The sequence below is a fragment of the Crocodylus porosus genome, unplaced genomic scaffold (assembly GCF_001723895.1).
Source record: "Crocodylus porosus isolate Cpor-Errol unplaced genomic scaffold, CroPor_comp1, whole genome shotgun sequence".
In the NCBI taxonomy this organism is placed as follows: domain Eukaryota; kingdom Metazoa; phylum Chordata; order Crocodylia; family Crocodylidae; genus Crocodylus; species Crocodylus porosus.
This window is the reverse complement of record NW_017728943.1, coordinates 113,580,151-113,590,973: the sequence shown is the minus strand read 5'-3', so window position 1 is coordinate 113,590,973 and position 10,823 is coordinate 113,580,151. Positions and strand designations below refer to the sequence as shown.

At 43.4% G+C, this 10,823-nt stretch overlaps 1 protein-coding gene across 3 annotated transcripts in view; it reads left to right on the top strand.

Annotated features, from left to right (window-relative positions):
* SYNJ2 (synaptojanin 2) overlaps positions 1 to 10,823 on the top strand; it is an 83,335-nt gene that overhangs the window by 11,108 nt on the left and 61,404 nt on the right. For all 3 annotated transcript variants that reach the window (XM_019550029.1, XM_019550030.1, XM_019550028.1), the window contains exon 2: positions 8,842 to 9,112. In XM_019550029.1, the coding sequence (XP_019405574.1) occupies positions 8,842 to 9,112 (271 nt within the window). The remainder of the gene's footprint in view (positions 1 to 8,841; positions 9,113 to 10,823) is intronic.

Here is a 10,823-nt window from a genome sequence, read left to right as displayed (position 1 = left end):
CTTAGGATCCTGAAGAGAGATTTGGAAGATCTTGGTTCTTCTGGTGACTCTGCCAAGAATCCCGTGTGATTTTTGCACACATCACTAGGTGCAGGTCTTCAAAAGTATTTGCATACCTAAGTCCAGTTGGTTTTAATAAAAGTCAGATGCCTACATTCCTGTGAAGATCCAAATCTTTATACTCTGAGCCTCAGCTCTCAACTGTATTTCACAGAGGCATGGTGCTGATTTGCTGATTTCCATTGCAAGGTGCTTGGCTGCCATGGCTAGGGAACATATTTGTACAATACAGAACTTTTTTTTTTTAATTTAAAAATTAAATTTGACACCCCTAGAAACAGATTTCTGTATTTTCCTTTGTATGTGACACGCTTGTGTATAAAATGCACTTCCCCAAAAAGGGGATAAAATTGTGAGAAAAAGATATTAACGTAAATTTGATTGAATTTTGGCCAACTTTTGTTAAAAAGCCTTGGTGCATAGGACATGCTTTCTTTTTCCATGGAAGAAAAAAAACACCTCTTATACACTGAAAAATACAGTAATAGAACTGTTCAGAACTAGTTTCTGTATGTAATGGCAATACAGACAGCTTAACAAAGCGCAATACACAGCATAAATTTACAAATGTATTTGCATGTAATAACAGAGATTAAAAAACCCTGAAAAATACAATATTGTGTTGAAAAGTGATCCATACTTACATTAAGAATGCCATGTCCAGTTTCTGGCTTCTTTACTATTCGTTCCATCCAGGAAGAGCACACACCAATTGCAGATACTTCCTCAGCCTGATGAAGGGTTTTTAAACCTGAAAGCTTGCGAAGAATTTTTTTCCAACTATTTAGTTGGTCTAATAAAAGATATCAGATTTACCCAAAGAACCTTGTCTGCCTATGTCCAGTTTTGGTCACTTTTTCCTGAAATATAGTGATAGGGAGTTGTTGGGATTTCTATATAATGGGTGCGTTTACACAAGACATTATACTCAAGATTAGAGCAAATTACTGTGAAGTAAACGTCACCATCTACATGTGCAGTACTGCTTACTGCTCAGTAATTCACCAAGATCATGGAGCAGGGGCTGGGACCTCTCTGCTGCTGAGGCATGGAGACATTGTCCCTCCCTGGGCTGTGGTGGCAGAGCTTGCCCTGGCAGCAGGCTGCTCCCTGGGGTAGGGAGCAATTTCCCAGTTTTAAGCTCCCCCTGGCTGCTTCAGGGAGCCGGTGCAAGGCAGGTGGCAGCGGGAGCAGATTGCTGCCATGAGCAACATACGTAGATGCCTGCCTGGGTCAGTTTATTCTAGAGCAATTTAGTCTAGAGCAGCATTTGTCAACCCATGGGTCGTTATCCAAAACTGGGTTGAAGAATATATGAAAGGGTCGCAAACAAATTTTAAAAATGGATTCTCTTTTAAAGGAGAAAAACATGGGAAACGGTGGCTTTTCTCTTACAGGCTGTCAGAGTTCCAGCCTGCAAGGGGTTGCTTGGGGCTGCTTGTGGCCCCTTTCCTGCCCCAAACACTCACCCCCTGCCCCAAACACTGGGGTGCTGGGGGCAGGGGGCACTGGGTAGGGAGTGAGGGGCACTGGGTTGAGACTGGACATTGATGTTTACAAATATGTCCTGGTACAAAAAAGGTTGAAAACCACTGCTTTAATAAACTGAGCTGGGAGCATGAACCACATGCTTCCCATGACTGGAGGGGCACCATGGCAGAAAACAGGGACTGCCTGCAGCTGCTGGCGGTGGTGTTGGCAGTGAGGGGGGATGGGTCTGAGTTGTGACTGCCTGCAGAAGTTGCCAGCAGCTTTGGCAGTAGCCACCCCTTTGTCCTCCCTACAGGTCACCTATCCCCAGGAATATTTGCATGTAGAGACCCGCCCAGTGAGAGTGATTTCACTTACAAAAGGAAAGAGAAGACATAAGTGAGGCTAGTCAATTCCACTGTATCCTATGAAAATATTTTTCTTTTACACGGTTTCATAGCAGGCAGCTTTGGGAGCTATGCCAGGCTTTGTTTGGAGAATAATGACTTTGACTCATATTGGGCAGGTACAATACAGCTTGTCATACTCTGCAGTTATCCAGTTTTATGCTCCCTGGGTCTTCCTTACTGAACTTTGATCAAGGCAGCTGTTTTCACAGGAGTTTAAAACTGTATGAAAGTTAATTTTATCTTGTTGTACTGAATTCCCTCCCAACCTCAGTCACCCACACTCAGTCTGTTAAGAGGGGAATTCAGGGCATATTTCTGTGTATAACTCACTTTTCACACTGCTTGAAAAGTCATCTTTAAAGTCAAGTATAATTATTGTGGCACCCACAGGGCTGGATGGTAATCTCCAGTTACTATACCTCAGTGTTTGCACCAGTATATCTGGTATTAGAATTTGGCTCAGGGTCCTGGTAAGAATGTTTTATTTTTCCTGTGTCTTGTGCATCTGGTGCTGGCCATTGCAGAAACAAGGATACAGAACTTCAGCTCTGATCCTGTATAGCTGTTCTTTGTTCCCGAAGAGCTTTTTGCAATAATGTCCTGTACTTGTGAGTGGTTGAGTGAAAAATGAATAGATAATCAGATTGACTTGCAAGACCTAATTTTACAAAAGTGGAGATTCATGGTTTCTGAAGTGAGTGCTACTATAAATGATCTACCACTGGCTTTGTTTCTGTGCAAGTCTGAAGAATGAATTAAGACCTGAACTTTGATCATTCACTCTTCAAGTTTCTTTTCCTGGGTGGCTTTTAATTGGTCTTTCTGCTGGCTCTTTGTCAGGCATTTGCAGCTGTATAAGCTGAATGTAATGGGCTTTCTACTGCTGTTCCAAGAGGCAAGGATTTCTTAGGGTGATCTCTTTTGTTGGATCAACTATGTCCCTAGGATAGAGTTAGACCAGCTTTCAAATGCAAAACATTCTTTGTTGGGTCTCTGATCACAGGAAACCAAGCACTCTTGAGATGTGGATGTGATCATTCCCATGATTTGCATTTGTTTAAAAAAATGGTGTTATGTGGAAGCCTCTGAGTTGCAACATTTAAGCATCTGCAAAACAAGTACAGAAATCACATGATAAGAAATCTGCAGTTGTGAGAAGTTAAGGCTAGTGGCACTAACAGTATCCCTCTATGTTCAAAATCAATATGAGAGAGAAATACCATACAGACCTTAAGGGGTGGTGATGTGTTTAATATTTTTAGTTCTCTCCTCTCGTGAGTACAGAAGCTGCCGTATATTTTTTCTTTGTCAGTATAAGTTTAGTGGCCTGAAGCCATTCTCTTCTATTTGTTTTATTAATGTTGTACTATATTGCCAGTCTGTGACTAAAAACAGAGTTTATGCCTTGGCCCCCTGAGAGTTGTGAGTTCCTTCCATTCACACAATTTAGAAAATATTCTGTCTTGTGACCAGGAGCAGCTGACTTTCTTAAACAGGAAGCTTTTTTTTTTCTTTTGTAACTAATTCTCTACATAATAAAAGTAAAATTGTTAGAGACTAGAAAAGGCCACTTGTAATTTCTTGTTAGCTGAATGCTTTATTTCCGTCTAATAAATCAGATATTACCAGGTTCAGGACCCAGACTTTGTCATCACTGTCATCTTTAAGCAGCTACTCGCAGCAGAATACTTTCTGGCTGTTTAGAATGACAGACTAGAAGAGAGAGTAAATTTTAACAATATTTTAATTTAGAATTAAGTGAAATTGGATTAGAATTGAATGTTAGCCTTAGGATGCAATGTGTCCTAATCAGACAGGTCCAAACTGCTACTGGCAAATACAGTAAATAAAGGTGTTGGCCCCACAGCTGGTAACATTAGGATATTTCCACACAAGATAGGATTTCAGACAGTATCTCAGTATCTCTGGCTAAATAATGCTTTTGTTCTGTTCCCCAGGACTGTGTTTTTGATCCAACAAAATGTCCACCTGAAATGACAAGTGAGCATAGCCCAGGCCTGGCTCCCATCATGAACTCAGCAGATGTAATTGTAGACCACTCTTAAAAAAATATTGGCAGCTTGTGCTTCGGGAAAGGCTCAGGATTGAAATTACAGGGAGATCTAGTTTGAGACCTGAGAGGATAGGGTTTCCAAGGCTAAACTGAGATTGTTGGCAAAAAGGCAAGGGAAAGAAGGGAGCAAGCGTATTGCTATGTCTTTGTTTTAAGTGGCTGTCTCTGTTGTGCCCCGGGCGAATAGTGGTGGTGGGCCACCAAGCATCCAGCTCTGAAAAGCAGAGCTTAATATTATTTAAGGGCAGAGAGTGCAGTCATTCTGTCTCTGACAGCTGGCTATTGTGAATGAAGACTATCAGGTGACTTTGAGACCACACCCCACTCTAGTCATGAATGGAGTTGTGAGGAACAGGTTGAGAATGGGGTTGTTTTGGTCTTGGTCACGTTACTGGGCATGTTTCTGAGAAGTTGAGAGGCTGCCAAGATGAAGAGACTTGGCTCTGTAAAAGGGCCAGAGCAGCCTCAGGCCCTAAAAGTTCCACGTCCACTAGGTGATGGATATCCCCCAGCTCAGGCAAAACAGGGAATGCAAGGCTGCTTCCCACTTTGCAAGCCAGGGTTCAGGGTGACAGGGTTGTATTGGGTCGTTTGGGGGCAGGGGTATGCTCGGACAGGAACACAGCACTGAAGGCTCTGGGGAGTGTTACAGCTCATGCTGCCAGACTTATCTGGCCCTACAGGCTGGATGATTTGTGTGGAGCCAATCAATGGGCTGGATCAGGCCCACAGCCGGGTCCTGCAATGTAACACTCACTGGGCCAGATCCAGCTTCTGTTCCAGAGTGGCTGGAGTGGGCATCAGCACGTGTCCGCTACGTGCCACATCTAGAACATGACAGAGTAGGTGCCACATCTCAGAGCAGGCACTGCATGTGATGCATGCAAGCAGTCTAGGACCGTGCTACATGCAGGACCCACTGTAGCCACATGGGGGTCACACTGCATGCAGCACCTCATCTGGGTGGTCCAGGATACATTTTGGAGTGGGGACCTTGTGCAGTATGGTCTTGGAGCAGGCACAGCGGGCACTGCCTGTGGCATGCAGAGCCATTCAGTGTACCCCACGTGCTGCCTCTGGGTCTGCTTGAGACCCTCGGGCAGCACCAGGGGTCAGATAGGGCTCTGTGGACTGGATCCAGCCCATGGGCCAGATGTTTGACACCCCTGCTGTAGGAGGGTACAGTAAAAGGGAGGCACTGAGTGTTACATTGAAGGCAATGCAGCTCCTAGAACAACTTAGGAGGGGGAAGTGTGAAAAAAGGACCTGAGGCCAGCATGTACCTCTGTTCTGTAATGACCCTGGCAGATGTTCAGTGGGATCTGAATCACGATCCCAGCAATTGTACCTCCTCCCATGCTACATGTGTATGGCAGGAGGTGCAACTGTGGTAACAGATTCCAATCGCACTATATTGCCAGTGCCCCCATGGCTGAGAGCACCAGTCAGCTGATCAGGCTCCCAACTATGAGAGCCCATCTGAGCCAAAGGTTCCATGTGCCTCTGGCTGGGAGCCCCTATCAGTTGCTTGAGACTCAGTCACAGGAACATAGCTGAACCCTCAGGGTGGCCACATGTTTGATTTATGGCATGATAGGAGCGAGCCATAAAGTTATGCATTTTTTCTGTAATGACTTCGTGGCTTATTTCCTGTTTTAACATGTGGCTGGGTTACTGTTTAAGAGGTCATTAAGTGGTTAATCATGTCTTAAGTGTAACATCTGCCAGGGGCCTAAGGCACAGCACAGCATGTTACCCAAGACGTTCTGCAACTTCTATGCTAGAGATGTTTGCCCTTTTTACATGGGAAAGGATCAGAGTAACGGCTCTACTTTGTCAACTTGACTGTTCTAAAACAGTTCTGCAAGCCTTTATAAATACTGTAAGTTCTGTATTTTTGTCCGATTGCTCTAAAGCAGTGATTTTCAGCCTGGTTTTCAGCCTTTTTTTATTTGCAGACCCCTAAAAAAAAAGTTGAGTGGAGGTGCGGACCCCTTTGAATTGTAAGTGAGGGTATTTACATATTATTGATTGATCATAGTCATCTTTTGTGAACCCCTTAGACATGGTTTGTGAACCTCCAGGGATCCAGGGACCACAGGCTGAAAACCACTGCTCTAAAGGGGTTGACTGCATGCATACAAGGGTTACTTCACATAAATACAAAAGAGGACACTGGCTTTCCCTCCCTGACAGCTGTTGGATTTCTTACCCTGATAAAACCACTGACACAAAGACAGTATGTCATGATCATGATCAACACTCAAGAGACCTGTAGTTGTTGACAGTCAGCTAGTGTATGTTTAAAACTAACTTGCAATGCCTACAGTAGGTGCCAAGTCACACTGAGAATCATGCTGGTTAGCAGTGTCTTCTCTGAGCCTAGACGTGGTCTAAAACAGTGGCTTTCAACCTCTGGCCAACAGGGCAAATGGGTGCGGCGCCCCCTATAGGTCTGGAAATTTAGTGGTGGGGGAGTGCTGGCAGTATTAATTGGAAATTGCAGCATTTAATGCTGTTACCACTCTACCACTGCCAAATTTCCAGACTTGTGGGGAGCCTTGGGGGCTGGATGACAGCCCCATGCTCCAGATTGTGCCAGCCCACAGGGTCATTTCACAGCTGGATCTGGTGCATGGGGTCAGGCTGGTACATTGGGTCATCTGTTGACTTTAATGAGTGGCAAACAGCTCCTGGTGATAACACTTTAAATGTCTCAGTTCAAGTGGGCAGAAATTTTAATAACAACTGCTATGGGCAGGGGCCCTCCATCCTTGTTCTCAAGGTAACATTAGATTTTTAGTTCCTTTTGGCTAACTGAGTACTGTCTCCCCCACCACTCCCTACATCTCTTCTGGTATGAACCCACTGAAAAGAGTAGGGTCACTGCAGCCAGTGCAGTCTTTTGCATGATTTCCTTTTCAGTGTAACATTTGTAATTTTCCTCCACATTCCCACCCTTGTTTGTCAGTGATACTTTTCTTTCATTGACTCTGATGATAACGATAGTTTCTTTATAAGGTCATTTAATATTGTCATCAAACTCCTGAGGCCCAAGCACTCTGCTGATGCCAGTTGGCTTTGTGAAGCTCCACTGAAATTATACCAGCTGAGCAGACCGACCATAAACTGCCCAGGACAAGGAGTATTTCCTAGATTGCTTTTAGTTTAGATGTTAAAGAGAACTGTGTGTTCAAGTAGGGATCCACCTTAAGCTAAATGCTCTCACCTCCTGGTTATAGTCCTTTATAATTCTGCATAGTTAGTTGAAAAGGGGGGATAAAATATAAGGTAATAAACCATTTCTCAGAGCTACAGTATCATCTAAGAAGACATATGACAGGTGCTTAAAAACATTAAAAATGAGAACATAGTGTACACTTATTACAGAAGGAAGCACTATGAAAATAGCTTCTTATATATAACCACCTACACTAGCCTTTATGCAGAAGTAAACTGCAGAACAGCATGAAATGATTCAGTCTCTGTCCTACCCTCAAATTTTGCTTCTGACTATCTACACAGATGTTTTACATGCTCTGAAAATCAGCCTGAGACCAGGTTCCCTCAGCTGACCTGCACTTTTTTCAGTAAGATTTGCTTCTGCTTTTGGGACTCTATTTTTTCTGAAGGCAGAGTGGTTTATCCTTGAGTTGTTTCTCATGTTCATGAGATTCTCATTTCATAATGCTTAGAGACTAATGAGGAATGGGGAGTGGTCCCACTGTCTAGTAACACCTGAGTTCTTGTGGCATCCTGCATTCGTGTTGGTGTGTGGTGCTTAAACTTCTGAGCATGTGTCTCATGGCTCTTGGTACAGCTGTGAACTGGAGCACTCATACAAGGAAATCACTTAGGACTGGGCAACATCCAGGTTTCAGGCCTCGGACTGGGCAACATCCAGGTTTCAGGCCTCAGCCTTCCTTCTAACCAGCAACAAGGCCCAGATCTCACTCTAAGCAGTGACCTGGGCCAGATGCTGATATTATTACATGCATCTGCTATTTTGGAAAGAGGAGGCTGACAAAGGGCATGAGGCATGTGGAGGGGATTTCAGCATTGGATGGTCACCATTAAAAAGTGACATCAGGCTGTGGTAAGAAAAGCAGTTATATTAATGATTACAGAATCTTGCGGTGTTGACTAGTGTTTCTGGAAATCACAGAATGGGTAGAGCTGTGTTATCCTGCTGACCTGGGTTGACTGTGAGCAGTTTCAGAACAGGGAGATCACACTCAGCAGATGCATCCAGCCATGGGGCGGGTGCACCGTCCAACCCCAGTCCGTTTACTGGGCTGCTCCGTGGTCCCCTGACATGTCTGAATCCGGGCCACTCTGCCCCACTGCCCCCAACCCAGGCATCCAGATTGGGTTTACTCTTCCCTGCTCCTTCCTGTTGTGTGTCCAGATGGTGACTGCTCTGCCCTGTTCCCCCAACCCACATAACTGAATCCTGCCACAAGTGTCCAGATAGGGACAACCTGCTCCTTGCTTGCACCACAGTGGATGGATTGGGGTTGGGCTGTGTACACATCTCATGGCCAGATAGGGTCCTGCCATGGTGGCCCCACATGCCAGATTGAACCCACCAGCCAGACCTGGCCCACACTGGACTTGGTGCTGTCAATCTGGTCTGCAGAGTGAAAAGGTTGAATACCACTGCCGTAGAACACTTCATGGTGGCCATATGCTGTATGGGTTTCATTTGAAGCAGGGGGTGTTGGTCCTCTACTGGAAGAGATAGCACAGACATGCCAAATCCCTTGGATGGTTTGGAATGGCATGGGCTGTATGCATGCATAACCCTCTGTGACTATTACCTTCCAGGTAGTGCTCAGCTTCGTTTCCTGGTCCTGGTAACAGGATGTACGTCAGTGGGAAAAATCCTGGATGCCGAAGTATACAAAATCACCGCAACAGATTTCTGTCCTCTCCAGGAAGAAACCAAAGAAGAGGATCGTGTTACTGCCCTGAAAAAAATCTTGAACTCTGGGATGTTTTATTTCTCCTTGCCAAATGCAGGCTCAGATTTTGACCTGACTGTCTGGGCCCAGAAGCAGGGTGATAACAGCTATGAATCTGGTAACTCCTTCTTCTGGTTAGTACTGCACATTATATCAAAGTTTTTAGCTAACTTCACCTCTACCTCAATCATCTCAAACTCATGGGAGATGAGTATAACTATGGATTTTAGCATAGTCACTTTTTGCTTAACTAACATTTTATTTTCTAGGGCGTGTGCCATGGCAGATTTGTGTTAAATCAGGAGCAAACAGAAAACATCTGTGTAATGTAATTAACATAATCTGCCTGAAAAAAGCAGTCTTAGTAATTGGAGTTTCTGGTTTTCTAGGAAGAAAAAAAAATTTGCTATATTTACTGTCCACGGTACAAATACACATTTTTTGCATGTAATGAATGGTTTGTTCCAGTTAGTTTTTATTATTTATTTTTAAACCACACTGAACATGGTAGAATTTTGTATTTGTCTACTCTCACAAAACCTTAGCTGCATTATATTATATATCCTAATGCTTGAAAGTTTAAAGTCTTTAATATTGCAAAATGTGCCCTAGCTGTTTACACTGAATGCATCTATGGTAATCAATATATTTACAGCTCATGATAAGCAAATCTTCACATATATGCTAACTCCTGTAATATGTAGCCCTGCACTTGTTTTATTATACTGTACTTGGCATTTGTAAAACAAATGCAAAACTTTCAAGATGGGATGAATGAAAAAGATATGCCTTTCCTGCATGGGCCCACTTCAAAGAAAAAGGAGTTTACTTTGTTTGCTCTTACCAGTTATGATAGATACTACAATCTCCATTCTTTTTTAACAACTACACAATTACGCAGGAAACAAAAATGTACTGGAAATAGAAGTTATATAACATTTGTGGAAAATAATACTTTGGCACACATACATCTGCATGTGCTGGTACAGTGTGAAAGACTTCTTGTGTCCCACAGTAGGTAAATATTAATAGCCAGGCAGGGTCATAATAGATGAGTAATAAGGGAGAGTAATTCAATTTGGTAAGTAATCTCTCTAGCTGGGATGTGATTTCACCTGATAAGATCTGGAGTTTAAGTCAGAAGATGGGAATATAAAACCCACTTTCAGCTGTATTAATGTATGCCTTCCTCTTAGGGAAAAGTGCATCTGACACTTACAGTAAATGAACTCTGATCCAGCAGGATACAAGAGCTAAGAAGGAGGCCTATTTTTAATATAGAAACAGTATGATATGAATGGTTGTTTAAAGGCTGTTTTCTGAGAGGAAAACTATATTTAAAAGTCAATGATTCATTTGCTCTCTGGATCAGTTTACTGCTGCTTGTTAGTCCATTGATGTAGAAGCCTCTTTTTTTTTTTTTTGCTAAGGTGAATGGATGAAACATCCTTCCTGTATAATGAAAATTTCCCAAAATATTCAGTCTGAGTCAGACAACTGGCATTGATCATTTCAGCTCCACTGGTTCAAGTTAGGAAAAATTAAAAGCAATACAAAGGAGAGGTTGGGGAAGTTATTTGAAAGTGTCAGTCAGCCTACATTTTAGACCATGGCTATTATGTGTACTGCAACAAAGAATGCCTAATGGAGTTTGCCTTGCTGGGAGGATTCCTCTTTTCATAGATTTCATAGACATCAGGGCTGGAAGGGACCTCGGGAGATCATCAAGTCCAGCCCCCTGCCCAAAGGTTAGGAAGTCAGCTGGGGTTATAGGATTCCAGCAAGATAAGCATCCAATTTACTCTTGAAGGTGTTCAATGTAGGTGCTTGAACCACCTCCGCTGG